Source organism: Lontra canadensis, unplaced genomic scaffold (genome assembly GCF_010015895.1).
Source record: "Lontra canadensis isolate GAN:19392208 unplaced genomic scaffold, GSC_riverotter_1.0 scaffold94, whole genome shotgun sequence".
NCBI lineage: Eukaryota > Metazoa > Chordata > Mammalia > Carnivora > Mustelidae > Lontra > Lontra canadensis.
Window position 1 is genome coordinate 1993694 of NW_022631088.1, and position 16251 is coordinate 2009944.

Genomic DNA, 16251 nt, shown 5'->3' on the forward strand with positions numbered 1-16251 from the left:
GTTGTCTGCATAAAAAATTCCAAAGACATAAAAACAAACAAACAAACAAAAATTCCAAAGACATTTTTAAAAAGCTACTAGATAGATTAAGTGAGCAATTTAGCAAGGTTGCAGAAAGCAAGGGCAGTATTTTTAAAATTGTATTTTTATTTACATGCTAGCAGTGAACAATTGGAAATTGAAGTTTAAAAACAAGACCATTTACAGTAACATCATAAAATGTGAACTTACTGGCGAATCTAACATGTAAGATTTATGTGATGAAAACTCAAGCATTAGAGCACAAAGAAGACCCAAGTAAATGTAAAGATGGATTTTATGTAAAATGTAAAAATGTCCACAGATTAGAAGATTCAGTATTGTCAAGGTGTGAATTCTTTGCAGATTGACCCATAGATTCAACATGATTTTATTTTATTTTTTTTAAGATTTTATTTATTTATTTGACCGAGAGAGAGAGCACAAACAGGGGGAGAGGCCAAGGGAGAGGGAGAAGCAAGCTCTCTGCAGAGCAGGAAAAGCCCGATATGGGACTCCATTCCGGGACTCTGGGATCATGACCTGAGCTGAAGGCAGTGGCTTAACCCACTGAGCCACCCAGGTGCCCTCAACACAATTTTACTCAAAATTCTATCAAGCTTTATTTTAGTAATTGACAAGAAGATTCTAAAATTTATGTGGAAAAGGTAAGGACCTAGATTAACTAAAACAAGTTTGAAATAAAAGAGCCAAGTTAAAGGACTCACACTACCTGGTCTCAAGTCATATCAAGTTACTTTATTTAAGATAGTGTCGTATTGGCAGAATCAGTGGAGCAGAGTAGAACAGAAGTAGATCCCACAACTATGTTCATTTGGTTTTTGACAAAGGTGATGAAGTAATTTAATGGAGAAAAAGTTCTTTCAACAAATGGTTTTGAAACAGTTGGACATCTTTTTTTTTTTCTTTTTTTGTTTTTGTAAAGATTTTATTTATTTGACAGAGACAGCGAGAGAGGGAACATAAGCAGAGGAAAGGGGAGAGGGAGAAGAAGCTCCCCACTGAGCAGGGAGGCCTGTGCCAGGCTCAATCCCAGGACTCTGGGATCAGGGCCTGAGCCGAAAGCAGACACTTAACAACTGAGCCACTCAAGCGCCTCAGAACAGTTGGACATCCACTTTTCAAAACAATGAACCTTTATTCATTCCACACATCATAAAAAATTAACTTTAACTTAAAATGGGTCGAAGACCTAAATGTAAAACCAAAAATTGTAAAACATCTAGAGGAAAACAGAAAAATCTTTGTGATCTTATTTTAGATAAAGAGGTCTTAGAGCACCAGAAGCACAAGCTATATTTAAAAAAAAAAAAAGAAATTTAACTGTGCTCTTTGAAAAACACTCTTAAGGAGATTAAAAGACAAGTCACAGATGAGGAAATATTTGCAAAGCACATGCCTGATGAAAGACTGGTAACCAGAGTATATAAAGAACTCTCAAGCTTAAATAAGTTTAAGATAGCAAACGACCAAATTTAAAAATGGGCAAAATATTTGAACAGCTACTTTAAGAGAAGACCAATAGATGGCAAATAAGGACACACAAGGATGGTCAACAATAATTAGTTCATAAACTAAAAAATAATAAAAAGACTGACAATACCAAAATATCATGGATGTGGAGGCATTTGAACTCTTATACACCGTTGATGGAAATGTAAAAAGGTACGACCACTCGAGAAAACAGTTTGGCATTTTCTTCAAAAGTTAAGCACACACCTACCATATGAGCTACACATTTCACTGTTAGGTATTTACCCAAAAGAAGTGAAAGCATCTGTCCATATAAAGGTTTGTGATTTGCAGCTCTGTCCATAATAGAACTTGGAAACAACTCACACATCTGTATCCAGTTGAGTGGAGAAACTGGTACATGTGTACAGGGGAATGCTACTTAGCAGTTAAAGGGGATAAACCACCCACACGTGCCACCGCACAGCTGAATCTCAGAAGCATGTGCTAGTAGCAGACTAGACTCCTAAGAGCTACCATTTTTACCTGCTGTTTTGTAAATAACAAAACCATAGGGAGAGGAATCAGATGAGTGATTGGAAAATCGGTGTGTGGGCGGGGGGTACAGAGCGGTGTAAGGAGCTTTTGGGATGACAGAAATACCTTGGGTGTGGGGATGATTACACAACCGTATAAGTTTGTTAAAATGCATTGAACGGTACATGTACAGGATGTCAATTTTATGGCATATAAAACTGTACCTCCCTGAACCTCACATTAATAAAATCACTTTTCTGGGGCGCCTGGCTGGCTCCGTCAGTAGAGGGTGCGACTCTGGATCTCGGGGTCGTGAGTTCCAGCCCCATGTTGGGTGTAGAGCGGACTTAAAAATAAAATCTCTCATTAACCACTTTTCTCTTTTACAGGGTCTTACTTTGGAGATACACCTCCATTCCTACTTCAGTGGAAGATCTGGGAAAGAAAGAGAAAGGGAAGAGCATCTCCCTGCTGTGCTTGGAGGGCTTGCAGAAGGTCCTCAGCGCTGTGTCGCTGTTCTATCAGCCCAAGATCCACCACTTTCTCAGGGCTCTGGGTGAGCATTTCAGCTTTGCTAAATTGGCTTCCTGTGGGTTTCTCTTTCTTAACCAAACCTCTGGATTCTATTTGCTCATGTACCAGAGGACACCTGAGAGCAGTCCTAATGTTGCTAAGGAGTGACATCTAGTGGATTCAGAATTGGCATTTACTGGCTTTTACACGTGACTGCAAATTGAAAGACAGTGCTATAAAATTGCAGAACGTTAGGGATACATTTAAATCTGCCCCCAGACTGGTTGTTTTTTTTTTTTTTTTTTTTTTTTTTGGCTTTCTAAAATTTTAGCTTAATGTTAAAAGGCCAAAAAAGCATAGGAAGTCAGTTCATTTCAAAGAAGATCACGTTCTTTTCCTTTCCTAGATGTCACAGATAATGAGGGAGAAGAGGCGGAAGACAGCATCAGTCACAGAGCAGCGTTCCAGATCCGGCAGTTCCAGGTAGGAGGCCCGGGCACGCTGCCCTGCTTGCCTGAGGGCCCTGCAGGGGGACTGTCGGCTGGGCCAGCTGGTGGGGGTGGGCAGACAGCGAGCGAGAAGGATGGGATTTCTGGGTCATCATCCAAACAGCAGGACATAACTCTGTGCGTGAAGGTAATGGCCTGTGGCACCGTTGCCTCCGAGAGTCACTGAGTTGATAAGGGAGGTAGCCTGGAGCCCATTAGTGTATGGAGCACGTCTTCGCTTCGTGCGCGTGGTATGGTCTGGCTTCGTCGGATTGCACAGACCGGACAGTGAAGCTTGCCAGTCTCTAGTCAGTGGTTGTTACAATATCAGGATCTTCTGTCACAGAGGATTTCTTTAACAAACAATTACAGAGTTCCTGCTGTGTGCCAGGGACTGTTTTAGGTGTTGGGGGTGTAACAGGAGAAAAACAAAATCCCTGCCCTTGGAGAGCTCGCACTGAGTGGGGAAAGCGGCTGACAGATAAGAGTATTTCAGGTGGCAAGAGGGAGACAGGGCAAGGGAAGGCCCAGCAGTGCTGGGGCTGGGGCACCGCCCACTCCCGACGTCTGTGGAGGGCCTCAGGGTTACGAGCTTCCCAAAGTCGGGCGCACTGCATTGTTCATTCCTAACGCCCATTTGGCAGGGGGTTAGAGGAGGAGTCCGTAGTTTTCAAGGGAACACTCAGATTTGGGTCGAGAACGGGGTAGGAAACAACTTGTTCAATCCAGGTTTATTTTCAGACTTTGTCCTCTTGGGATTTTGATCGCTTTGAATCCTTTCTGTCCCGGCCTTACGAGTCTCTGGCTAGATGTCTCTTCTCCGTGACAGGAACATGCCTGCTAACGTTTCCGCGTGTACCTTCCTTTCCCAGAGGTCTCTGTTGAACTTACTTAGCAGCCAAGAGGAAGATTTCAACAGCAAAGAAGCCCTCCTGCTAGTCACTGTTCTCTCCAACTTGTCCAAGCTGCTGGAGCCGTCCTCCCCTCAGGTAGAAGCACCGCTGCTTCAGCCCCCCGCGGCCCTCCTCGGAAGGCCAGGAGTCCTGCATCTTAAGACATACAGTTGACCCTTGAGTAACACGGGCTGGAACTCTGTGGGTCCCCTTATGCAGGAATTTTTTTCTGATAAATACAGCATAGAACTGTAAATATCTTTTCTCCTGATGAGTTTCTCAATAACCTTTTCTCTAGCCTACCTATTGTAAGAATACAGTTTTTAATACATACAACACACAGAATAAGTGCTACTTGACAGCTGATACGATCGGTAAGGCGTCTGGTCCGCGGTAGGCTATTAGTAGTGACGTTCTTGAGGAGTTAGAAGTTCTCCATGGAGTTTCGACTGCTAAGGGGGTCAGTGCCCCTAACCCTTGTAGTTTTCAAGGATCAACTGTATATATCTAACTGTCCTCTTTATATCTCTAAGTAGTAGAAGATCTGGAAAATGCACCCTTTCTCACATGGTGCTTCTACCATGGCGTAATTACATGCAGCCGTGGAGGGCACGAGCATACGGCTCTTGGTTTGGCTGCTGCCCTGACCCTTGTCAGCAATAAGCACTCTGGAAAAAAGATCTTGTTTATCTTTGGTTACTTCAACCTTCTTAGCTTGTGTTTTTACTCACTTTTGGTGTTTGCTCTTTTCTAAGAGGAAAGTGTATGAATTATCGTGAAGGTAGCTGACATGGAGCACTTGACCTCAGCAAGGTCGGCTGGTGCGAAGCTTGGGAGAAATTCAGCAAAAGGGGATTAAGTCAGAAAGCGTGACTGTAGTCCCAAAGCAGAAGGAACTCTGTGAGATGGGTTGTGTGTATGTGCACGTAGGTAAGCACACGTCCGTAGAAACGTGGACCACCTGAGCGCTCACACACAGGGAAGAGAGGGGCCCCATTTTCTGGGTCTGATCCATTCTGGAGCAATTTCCCTATAGGATGCCGTAGAGCACCCTTGATGCCTTGGGCTGTGTGCTCCGACCACATCTGCTTCCCGATCCGTGAGGAAGACTGGCTCCCCATGTGAGCCCTTGCCTCCAGAAGAGCTAGTCTTTAGCGGACTGTAGCCTGGGAGGACGGCGGTGCCGGAGTGTTGCAAAGACAGCCTGAGCGTCCTGTTCCCATTCCCGGTGGCCCAGAGAAAGTCTCTCTTGCCAGCCACTCCTGTCATCCTAGCACCGAGCCTCTCCTCCCGCTCTGCCTTCCGCCTTCTTGTTTCCTGCTGCTGCAGCAAACAGAACACGAGGAAGGAAACAGCCATGGGGCAGTGGGGCTGGGGGAGGTTTGAGGGAAAGTAAATGGATTTCGAAAGGCTCATAGATACAGGATAATTTTTTTCATTCAAAATGCATGACCCACCTATCCCTGTAACTTCAGGTACTCTCTCCCAAATTTTTTTACATTTCATTTTGAATGGATAATAAAGTCCTGTGATTTGAGAACCGGAAATGGTAAGATTTGCAGCGAACGGTCTTCCTGCTGTCCCTGTCCTCCGACACCTGCTCAGTTCTTTCCGCCCAAATAAGTAAATAACCCTTTTCGTTTCTGATGTGTCCTTCAAGAGTTTCTTTATTCCTGCGGACGCAAATATGAACATGGATTCTTATTCCCAGCCCTGTCCGTCTTCGCGCAAAAGCTTGTTTGCCTCCTGCTTATTACTTCAACACTGTGTTCTGGAGATCTTTTTACATCCGTTCATAGAGACCTTTCAGAATTAGCCTCTGAATTTATTTTTTACCCCAAGAGGTCAAACGTTGAGTTATTACTGCACTTAAGCGCACTGCACTTCTTCGCCTTTATGGCTGAAAACCTGTTCCAAAGAGCTACTGAAGTGAGCTTGAACGTGCATCCGGCAGCGCAGGGCCCTGCTGCCCCAAGACCTAGAGCCTCCTCTCCTTACCTGAGAAAACTCTGTCTGGGGTGCTGCTTCTTCCTTTTTTTCCTTGCTCCTTTCTAACCTCCTCTGGCCTTTTGGCTCCTAGAGGCTGATCCTGCTGTCTTTACAGCCAGATCTTACTCTCCTCTCCTGCATCTCTCCGGCAGACTGACCTCCTTAAAGATGTCTCCGATGTGAAGTGTGTGAGGCATGGGAAGGGGAAAGGCGTGTTAGCCCTGGACCATGGTGGGAGTGGGGGGAAGAAGCCTAGAGGGCAAGAGCCTAGATGCCAGGACCTTCAGCCCTTCATGAGAGCACAGACTTTGAGAATTGAGTCATATGTTACTGTGTTACAAGAGAAGGATCTGTAATTCTTACAATTCTTGGCTTATTTTTATGCTGTTGGTAGAGTTCCACCTTAGATGCAGGAGCATGTTTTGGCAGGTGATGAGAATCAGAAAGGTGTCTTGTAGTCTGACAACAACTAGATTTGTCTGTCTCGTGGCATGTTTCTTTAATATCTGAATGTTCTCTAGTTCGTGCAGATGTTATCCTGGACATCAAAGATTTGCAAGGAAAACAACCACGGTAAGTTTCCTTCCTTGTTTCCTTTTAGGCTTTATGTAAAATCATCATTTCCAAATAGTATTTAGAAAAGGAAAGGTACTGGGGCACCTGGTGGCTCAGTGGGTTAAGCCTCTGCCTTCAGCTCAGGTCTTGATTTCAGGGTCCTGGGATCCAGCCCTGCATCTGGCTCTCTCCTCTGCGGGGTGCCTGCTTTCCCCCTTCTCTCTGCCTACTTGTGATCTCTTTCTCTCTGTCAAATAAATAAATTAAATATTTTTAAAAAAAAAAAAAAAAGGAAAGGTCCTCATTACATAGTCACTAGAATGACCAAAATGAAAAAGAGCCACGCCCATGGCTGGTAAGCATTCGGAGTGGTCGGCCCTCCCGCTCAGCGCCGGCGGAGGGCTGTGTTCGTGTAGCCAATGGAGGACTGTTGGGCGGTGTGTGCTCACGGCCCAGCAGCCCCACTCCGGGCCCCGCAGGCCGCCGGGTTCTCCCGGCAGCACTGTGTCCGTAGGCAGAAACAAACCCATGTGTCGGCCGGCCGCGGAGGGGTGAAGGCGCAGCGATGTGCACACGCGGCCGAACCCTGAGCAGCTGTGAGAACGGCGGGCCACCAGCACCCAACACGCAGGGATTGCACAGACCCGCCGTTGAGAGGGAATGCTTCCCGCATGAGTCCATCTAGATGAGGTTCAAAGTCGGACACCCCAGATGTGATGGTAGAAGTCAGGAGAGCAGGTGCCTTGCTGGGGTGAGTGAGGTAGGAGGGGGTTGCTGGGGGCGTTGGTAGCGTTCTGTTTCTTGATCTGGGCGCTCGTTCCTCAGCCGTAGTGACCGGAGAATGATAGGAAACCTCTGCCTTGTTTGGCCCCGTGGACACGAGTGTAGCTTGTGGGAGAGCTGCCTTGGAAGGACAGCCCTGGGATCGTGTACGTGGGACGCGACAGGCTGCGTTTCTGGTTAGGCCCCCTGTGCCCCGAAGACTGACTGGGTCAGAGCTTACCTTTTCATTTTCTTTCCTTCCCACTCTTAGAGGATCCCTCGTTTTGCAAGGGCTTGATGCATCTGCTCTTCAGCCTCCACGTTCTGCACAAGAGTCCCGTCCCCCTGCTGCGCGACCTGTCCCAGGACATCCACGGCCATCTCGGAGACATAGACCAGGTATGGCAGCGAGCCTTCGCTGCGACCCGGGGGCTGGGGCTGGGGCTTGGGGCCCAGCCTTCCCGCAATCCCATCTCCTCTCTCTGCCTCCTCAGGATGTAGAGGTGGAGAAAACGGACCACTTCGCGATGGTGAATTTGAGAACAGCTGCCCCTGTTTGTGTAAGTGTGGACCACCAAGCCATAGGAAACGGCCTTGTCATTCCTCCTGTGTCACTCCCTGCGAAGAGCACACTGTAGTGGCTCGTGTTTCCGGATGGACCCGGTGGTTCCGTTGCTCCAACAGCGGCGCACAGGGAGCCATGCCAGGCCTTCTTTTCTTTTACAGTTGCTTGTTCTGAGTCAGGCTGAGAAAGTCCTAGAAGAAGTAGACTGGCTGATCGCCAAGCTTAAGGGACAAGTGAGCCAAGACATTGTCTCAGGTAAGGTGCGCTCAGGGTGGAGTCACAAGGATTGTGATGAGAGCGAGTCCCCGTAATCCAGATTGGACGGTTGCATAAAAGTGCAGCTCGTAAGCCAGTGAGGGGGGAAAAAGTATGGTTCGTTTGTTAGTTGGCTTGAGCCGGATTTCCAGTGCGATGGAAAAAGTAGACGGTGGTGTGGCTTATGATAGAAGGGCTGTTGATTGACTCTGCACGATGAATTACATGCTCGTTGTCCCCACAAACTTCCCGTTTCATCGCGGTTAGTAGATTTCTAAATCTCCTTCATTTTAACTAGAAAATAAGGTCAGTGGTTTTGAGTGTGCCAATTTCATTTCCCTCCAGAAGAGCCCTCCTCTCAGGCAACCCGCCCACATCATCCCATCGAGAAAGCCATCATCATGCAGCTGGGAACTCTGCTTACCTTCTTCCACGAGCTCGTACAGACGGCCCTGCCGTCGGGCAGCTGTGTGGACATCTTGTTAAAGGACCTTTGCAAAATGTACACCATTCTCACAGCACTTGTCAGATATGTGAGTATCCGGGAGATGACCCGCGTCCCTCCTGCTGTGCCGCCCCAGCCAGCTGGAGACCCAGCCGGGGCCCCGCTCTCCTTGGGGAAGGCCCCCGTGCAGAGCTCTTGCCTATCCCTGTGCAGGCTGTGGTTTGATGCTGGTTTGGTCAGTAGGTGGCAGGTGTCTCCAAAGGCCAGGAAGAAATAGCAGTTGACGGCATAATTCTAAATCTTTTAGAGGCATCCCCCACCCTTTTTGGGGGGGTAGGGGGCATATAAGTATGTGGCACCTGCTTGAGAGTGAGCACCTCTTCGAACGCCTTCTAGGACTTAATCTAATCTACGGCTGCAGAATTCAGCGGACACTTCATTGCACACAAAATGGTACTATTTCAAACCAGTCTGGGCACTAAAGAGCTGTTTATTCCTTATTTTGTTCCTTTAACAAGTAGGTGTTAAATGCCTTACAGGTCAGGTGCATGAGTGGGAGAAAGGTTATTAATTTTAAATGCGAGGCATATTCTGCCCTGGGTTTGAGTTGATGCTCTCTAGTGTCTGTTAGCAGGGAACCCTTCTCCTGCACTTGGAATAGTTTTGGTCCTCACTCAGCAGACACTCAGCAGGAGGTAGGCACGGGTGATGTGGTTCTGATTCTAGCAGTGATCCATGTTAAATACCCAGAAGGGCCTAGACAACCCAGAAAGGACGGTAGACCGCCGTGTGGTGTCCCCAGGCAGCAGCACGGCCATCTCAGAAGGTGCAGCTCTGGCCACACGGTGTGTCTCTTAAACTTCCCTGCTGGAAATACTGAAAGCCTCTTCTCTTTACTGGCATTTTTAAAGGAAAAACGGGAAAGTCACTGGTTTTCTAGATGCAGGAGCCATTGGCCTAAAGAGCTTTTAAGGCAGTAAGATAAGGAGTAAGAAACGGAAGCCCTTCGTTCATTGTCTGTGCCTGGGAGGCTCAGGAGCTTTGAGGAAGGAACAGAGGAAGCCTAGTGCTAGGATTCTCCATGAACGTGCGAGCTTGTTTCCTTTGCCTATGCCGCCAGCAGCGAGTCCCACTCCCTTAGCTCGTGACTCTGCTGCAGGTGTCCGGGGACGTTGACCGAGGATGTCAGCTAATCTGGGAATCTTTGGTTAGTATCTCCAGGTATGTCAGAGCGCCGGAGGAATTCCGAAAAATATGGAAAAGCTGGTGAGTTGAAGATGCCTTTCCTGGGAATGGGGGAAGCCATCCCTTCCTGCAGTTACATTGGTTTCCTTCTCTTTTGCGCAGGTGAAGCTGTCCGGTTCTCATCTGACCCCCCTATGCTATACTTTCATTTCTTACATACAGGTGAGTGACTCAGTCAGCACCAGAATAGATCTGCCGGGAGGAAGGGACTTCTTGTGTCTCCAGGGGACTGCTTGGTCCCGGGAGCCCAGTGTCCGTGCAGTTTCTTCGCTACTTGCCATAAGCCAAAGGTGCCCACTTGGAAGTGGAAGCCAAGGCTTGAGGTATTTACAGCAAAGAGACCTTTAGTCATGCAAAGAAAAAAGTTTTTCTTAATTTGGAGAAAGCGGTCTGCTTGCATTGGGAGCAGGGAAGGAACATGCATGCTGGTGCTGCGACTTGGTTCGTGTTGACTCTAAATCGAGCCGTGGGCCGTCCTGCGGCGAGTGAGTGAAGTAGCAGCGGGCACACGAAGGCTGAGGTCCGACGGTGCACGTAGGTGGGGGCCCAGCCCTTCCACGGAGCGGAGGGGAGGTGGGCCGGTCTCCTCAGGTGCCCAGACCCCTTTCTCCTCCTCCTAAATGAATAAAGTAATGGGCTCCTGCAGGACTAGGAGAAATTTTCAGTGTCCGCCAGTCACAGATACCACCAGGTTCTTGTCCTACCTGACGATTGTTACTTTGGCTTATTAAACGGGGATTTAGGCCTCTGCGTTATGGACATCTCTTGAGCCAGATAATTCCTTGATGTGCGGCCTCTAATGTGCATTCTGGTTATTTTGCAGCGTCCTGGCCTCTGTCCACCAGATGCCAGTAGCGGCCCTCAGTTGTGATAACCAGAAATGCCCCTAGAAATTCCCAAATGTCCCAAAAGGGCAAAATCACCCCAAGTGGAGACCTTGTGGCTTCAATACATGACTACCCACAGTCCCCCAAGGCCACTTGGTCACAGGTCGAGTGAAGAGAATCACAGGCCACTACTAATCTTCACCGAACCGAGCAGATGTGCACTGAGTCAGCCTTGACCGAAAGTCCAGAACCAGTTGTTACAGCAGTGGGTTGGGACCGCTTTGTAGTGGTGCCCACGTGCTTTCTGCCTCTGGGCTGTGCACAGACACATCTTCCCGTCGGGAACTGTTTCATTCTGTGCCTGAAGGGGGCTCCCTCCCCTCCCCTGGTGCATCCGGGACCGAGGGGCCGGTCACCTGGGTTCGGCCAGAGGAGCTCCGAGTCGTGTGCTGATAGCTAAGGTTCTGTCATCTTGCCTTTGTACCACGCTTGCGATCTGGGTCAGGCCTCCCGTTTGGCCACAGCGTATGGCCTGCTGTCACCAAGCTGTTGCTTCTGGCCTCTCCTTTAATCTCGCCTGCGTGCTTGCTCAGAAATGTTCACGTAGGTGCCGTCCTGTCAGACCCGTCTCCTGTCTGAATAGGGGATGTATCCCTCCTCCCCTCGGTCAGGTTTGGAGTTCCCCATCTCCAGGAAGGCCCCGTTTCACAGAGTTCACTGTACAGACTGAGACGGTCCTCGGAAAGGAGGAACCTGCGCAAGTACGTGTACATGTCTCTCACCTTAGAGATTCACGGTACGCGTGAGCACGGTGAAGCTGCTGAGAGGTCCCACGCTGATTAAATACGTTCAGTGTGCTTTTCAAGTTCAAGGACTTCTTTTCTTTTTTTCCTTTTTTAAATAACAAGTGCTGTTTGGCAGAATAGCAGTCCAAAGAGTACAGCTTGGAAACCAGTGCTGTAAGACCATATTTGTTTCACCAGAGCGGCCAACACGCGGAGAACCCTCCCCGGGCTCTCTAGGACCCTGGCCTGGACTTAGGTCAGGCTTCTCTCCATCAGCGCCTTATTCCTCCTCACTGCCTCGTGAATCAGGAGTTGCCCCGTGTAAGCGACTGGCAAGGAGGAGAGGCGAATGCAAAGAACAAGAGCCAGTGCAGAGGCAGACACTGAGCCCAGGTAGTCTGACCCCACAGCAGGGCTCAGCAAACGTTTTCTCTAAAAGGCCAGAGAGTAAACGTTGCGGGCTGTGGTCGGTTACGCTGCCCGCCTCTGCCGTCGCGACAGGGGCAGGTAGAGGCCGCCTGGGCAGCGGCTCGGACGAGACCAGCAGGGGCTGGATTTGGCCGGCGCCTGCTCCAGGACCCGCTGACGCTGGTGGGCGTGTGAGCCCTTAGAGGGCCTTGAGTTGGTGTTTCTCAGCCCATTCTCAAGCACTGTCTGCTGTGCGTCTCCAGGCTTCTCCTAGACCGTTTCCCCCCATTACACAGAAACCAGTCCTCAGGCTGCCCTCCCCAGCCGCACCCGCGGTTGACTGGAAGCCGTACTGACGAGTCGGCTGATCCACAGCCAGACGTTCTCCTCGGACGGTGAGACATGCTTCGTGAGCAACCTTGGGCAAAAAGCCTCTGGTTCCGTTAGTTCCAGCCAGAAACCAGGATTGCACTTCCCACGTGCTTCAGAGAGCTGTCTGTTCTCTTAAAGCCGCTTCTTTTTTCCCCCACAGCCTTGGGTCTCTGTCAGTGGGACGCAAGCAACGGAAACCAATACTGCGAACCCCTTAGCGTCCTGCTCCGAGCTTGCCTCTTCACGCCTCTTGGGGCGCCTGGCGGGGCTCAGTCGGTTAAGCGTCCGCCTTCAGCTCAGGTCATGATCCCAGAGTCCCAAGACTGAGCCCCACGTCAGGCTCCCTGCTCAGCGGGGAGTCTGTCTCTCCCTCTGCCTGCCACTCCCCCTGCTTGTGCTCTCTCGGACAAGTGAAATCTTGAAAAATAAAAAAAACATAAAAGATGCCTCCTCCAGCTGGGATTTTAGTCCTCCTGAGTCACCAGGAATGGGCAGTGGACAGGGACCGATTGAAGCATTTTCAGCAGAGTTCTGTCCGTGGCCGCCTCCCCGCCCCTCTCTTCAAAGGGCCTCGCCCTCTACCCTGTGTTCCAAGGCTAAAAGTAGACTTCTTCACACCAGCCCCTCTGGAGACCCTGCCATTTGTTTCCAGAACATGCCACATGGGCTCCTGCTTCTCCTGCGGTTCCAGTGGTATGGTTCTCGCCATTTTCAGGTCTCTGTTTCTCATTCTCTGACTTGTTGCCTGGGGCGGGCGTGTTCATCCCTAGCAGGCACAGAACGCCCCTTGAGGTAGAAGTGCCCGTGTTTTGCGTAGCTCACATGCGGTGCTGGTCTGTACTCTGCCGCCTTATCCTCGGTTCCCTTTATTCTGTGCCCAGGAGCTCTTTATTCTGCGATACTGACAACACAGGCAAGTGTTCCTATAACCTTTAAACCCTTCTCAAGCTCGTAACCACATGGCCCATGAGACATGCCTGCCGTCTGCCCCTAAGTGGAAAGACAGAAGGCCCTGGGAGCCACCTCTCTGGTTTCCTCTCCTTCGTGGAAACCCTTGGAGCCAACTGCCCCGTGGGGAAATCCGAATTCCTGCCGCCATCCTGACAGTCCCCATTGTCACCATCCTCTTGGCTGGCCTGGTGTAAGAACAGTCCTGCCTTCGCTTCCATGTGCTACTTCTAAGAGCAAGATCGTAAACTTCCCAACAAGACCCCCAAAATAGCTGAGGGTCATAAAGTGTCACAAAATGTTCCCCATTTTCCAGCATCTGCCGCTGCTTCTCTCTTCACCCAGACTTGGTCCCCTTACGAGGCCCCCCCACGTTCTGCCCCCATGTTCACCTTCTTAGGAAGTTACCACCAGCATCTCCGACAATGAGAGAATTTGTTTCTGTGTCTTTAGAACAAGAAGAGTCAGAGCCTGAAATGTACAGGAGAGAAGAAGGGGAAAGCGGCCGTCGTTGCCACAGCCATGGTAAGCAGCCACCGCTCGCGCGCACACACAGGTGCTGGGGGACCGTGACAGCATGCAGGGACAGAAGCCGGTCCCTAGGAGCCCGCGTGCGGCGGGATTCCATTTACAGGGCAGGTCCAGGACAGGCAGATCTAGAAAGATGGAACGTACATTAGTGGTTGTCCAGAGCCGGGGGAGCCTGCAGAAATGGGTAGCGATTCCTGCGGGGGATGAAAATGCCCTGCGCTTGGTCATGGCGGTGGCGCTGCAGGCTGTGTGCTTCGTAGCTCGTTAACGCTCTTACCGAAACGTGCGTGGGGCTGCTGCTCGGCTCAGACTGTGTTCAGAGGGAGCGTCTTTTTCCTCTGAACCAAAAGCCACACATTTTATTTAGGAAGCACTCGAACATCTTAAGCTTTTTCTTTAAAAAGGACAATGGTTTAGGATTCTCATTGGGAAGGAGTTGTTTTAGGAAAAGTTAATGAGCCCAGAAGATGCTCCCTGAAGGACATGAAAGGGGCAGGGCGGGAGCAGGGACAAGGTCGCTCTAGGACGCTGCTGGCAAAGGTCCCGTCCGCAGCATCGGGGGCAGCTGCCGGATTTCAGGAGCTCCGCCCCCGCTCGTGCCCTTTCCCACAGGTGTGCTTGCCAGGAGTGGAGGCTAGAAGCCCGCGTACAGGAGGGTGCTAGCGGTGTGGTTCTGTAGAAGCAAGTCCTGAAAAAAACGAGATGCCTACCAAGTGGACTGGCTAAATGGGTTGGATAGCGCATCATACTGTAGGACACGGGCCTGAGAAAAATAAAAGTTTAATGTTCAGATATAGAATTATCTCCGAAGTTATGTGGTTTTTTTTTTTCCCCAAATCCTCATTCGTGGCCTTTATTAAATTAAAAAAAACACATCAGTGTGCACCAGAATGAGCTCCTGGTGTTGAGGTATCAGGTCAGGGACGCAACCAGATTTCTCCAAGTGGCCCTTTCAGCCGGTCTACAAAACCGTAAATACCGAGGGAGTTCCAGTGGGAGGATTCAGTGCTCTTGCCCGTCCTCTGACGAGATTAACTGCCAGAAATCCGGGTTACCAGAACCTAAGGAACCCTGCATTTGATTGGCAGACAGACCAGCTTTCTCCTGCCGCGGACTGCTTCAGAGGACAGACTTCAGAAACCTCTGAACCTGAAACTCGGGTCTTCCCTTCTTTGCCCTGCAGGCCAGAGCTCTCCGAGAAACCAAGCCCATCCCTAATCTCATCTTCGCCATTGAACAGTATGAAAAATTCCTCATCCACCTTTCGAAGAAGTCCAAGGTAAACACGCACAGCCGTTCCACTGTCCCCGCGGACCTGGGAGGGGCCGTGCAGGCTAAAGCTGCACAGAGCGGTGGGGAAGAAACCAGAACCCTGCGCGCTCTCTGCTCCACGTGCTCCGAGGGCCTGAGTTCAGCCATCACTTGGGAGCTCTGGGAAGAGGCCATGGGTGTGCATGCTTTAAGGAGGAACTGAAGGGTCGTTGAGGCCGTCCCCGGCGGGGCCTGTTCTGGCCGGAGGAGAACGTGCCCACAGCCCAGTCCTGCCCTAGGTGAACCTGATGCAGCACATGAAGCTCAGCACCTCGCGAGACTTCAAGATCAAAGGGAACATCCTGGACGTGGTTCTCCGGGAGGAGGCGGCGGACGAACCCGAAGAGGTCAGTGCCTGCCTCCAACCAGAGCACGGAGGCCAGCTGCCTCCTAACTGGTTGGGTTGTGGGAAGCCTCGATGGGAGCAGCCCAGGAGGGCGGGGAGGCCCCCCAAAGGAAAAGCTAAGGCGGGCACGGCCAACACTACGGGCTGCGCATTTCAGACCACACGGAGTCCCCCACATTGGCACACAGGTGGGGCAGACCTTTCTGGAACAGGGGTGAGGACACAAGTTCTTACCGTGGGTCTTCCTCACGACCTTCTGAACGCCTGGAAGGTGACTAGCCCCAGGCTTGCGGCTTAGCAACCAGTTGGTAAAACCTCTCTGCCTGGCTCGGCTGCGGCTTCTTCCAGGTCCCCCGCCCCCCTGTGCCCTTTAGTTGTGCGGTTGTAGACCCGACCCCAGGCAGCTCCCCGTGCTGCCGCAGCTCGGGTGTGTGTAAGGTGGAAGTTCACACTGCCGGCTTCTTAGCCAAGCTGCGTTCTCCACATGACCCCCCGCAGGCGGTAACGCGCCTGGCCCCATGCCCGTCCCCAAGCGGGCAGGGGGCTCAGGGGGAGCACGGAGGCGCCTGCCCTCTCGCCCCCTGCCTCTGCCCTGCGGAAGGGCCTCCGCGCTGGCTGCTCAGCCCCGTGGCAGGCCTCCCTGTTCGTCCACAGAACCGCCTCTCGGAGCGGGAAGGGGAGAAAGCAGGACTACCACAGGCTTTGATGAGAAGATAGAGGATTTTTGTTTTTATTTCCACGGCCTCTGAGCAGGCTTATCACATTTGAGCATTACTTCTCTCCCGCTAGGGCACTGCATCAGAGCACGGGGGACAGAACAAAGAACCAGCCACGAAGAAAAGGAGAAAAGAAATGAAATGCCTGAGTTAACGTGAACTTTGGGGCTTCTGCTTTCTTTTTACCCAACAAGCAACAGTGCCCCGTGTCCTACAGCCTGCACCCCTGGTAGCATCTTGGCTCTGAACCCACTGGACTCCGCCGCACC

General features: G+C 50.6%; 1 protein-coding gene across 2 annotated transcripts in view; it reads left to right on the top strand.

The window, feature by feature from the left end:
* Positions 1–16240, top strand: part of FANCI (FA complementation group I) — an 89761-nt gene extending 73521 nt beyond the window's left edge. Inside the window, exons 25-38 of one of the 2 annotated variants that reach the window (XM_032836947.1) lie at positions 2418–2584; positions 2948–3024; positions 3902–4018; positions 6433–6484; positions 7500–7627; positions 7723–7788; positions 7955–8048; positions 8394–8581; positions 9706–9759; positions 9841–9900; positions 13532–13603; positions 14793–14888; positions 15160–15267; positions 16056–16240. In XM_032836947.1, coding sequence (XP_032692838.1) covers positions 2418–2584; positions 2948–3024; positions 3902–4018; positions 6433–6484; positions 7500–7627; positions 7723–7788; positions 7955–8048; positions 8394–8581; positions 9706–9759; positions 9841–9900; positions 13532–13603; positions 14793–14888; positions 15160–15267; positions 16056–16136 — 1360 coding nt within the window. In that variant the 3' untranslated portion in view covers positions 16137–16240. Of the gene's footprint in view, positions 1–2417; positions 2585–2947; positions 3025–3901; positions 4019–6432; positions 6485–7499; positions 7628–7722; positions 7789–7954; positions 8049–8393; positions 8582–9705; positions 9760–9840; positions 9901–13531; positions 13604–14792; positions 15084–15159; positions 15268–16055 lie in introns of those variants that run through there. The other variant, XM_032836946.1, reaches the window with a different exon arrangement.
* Positions 16241–16251: the final 11 nt, after the last annotated feature.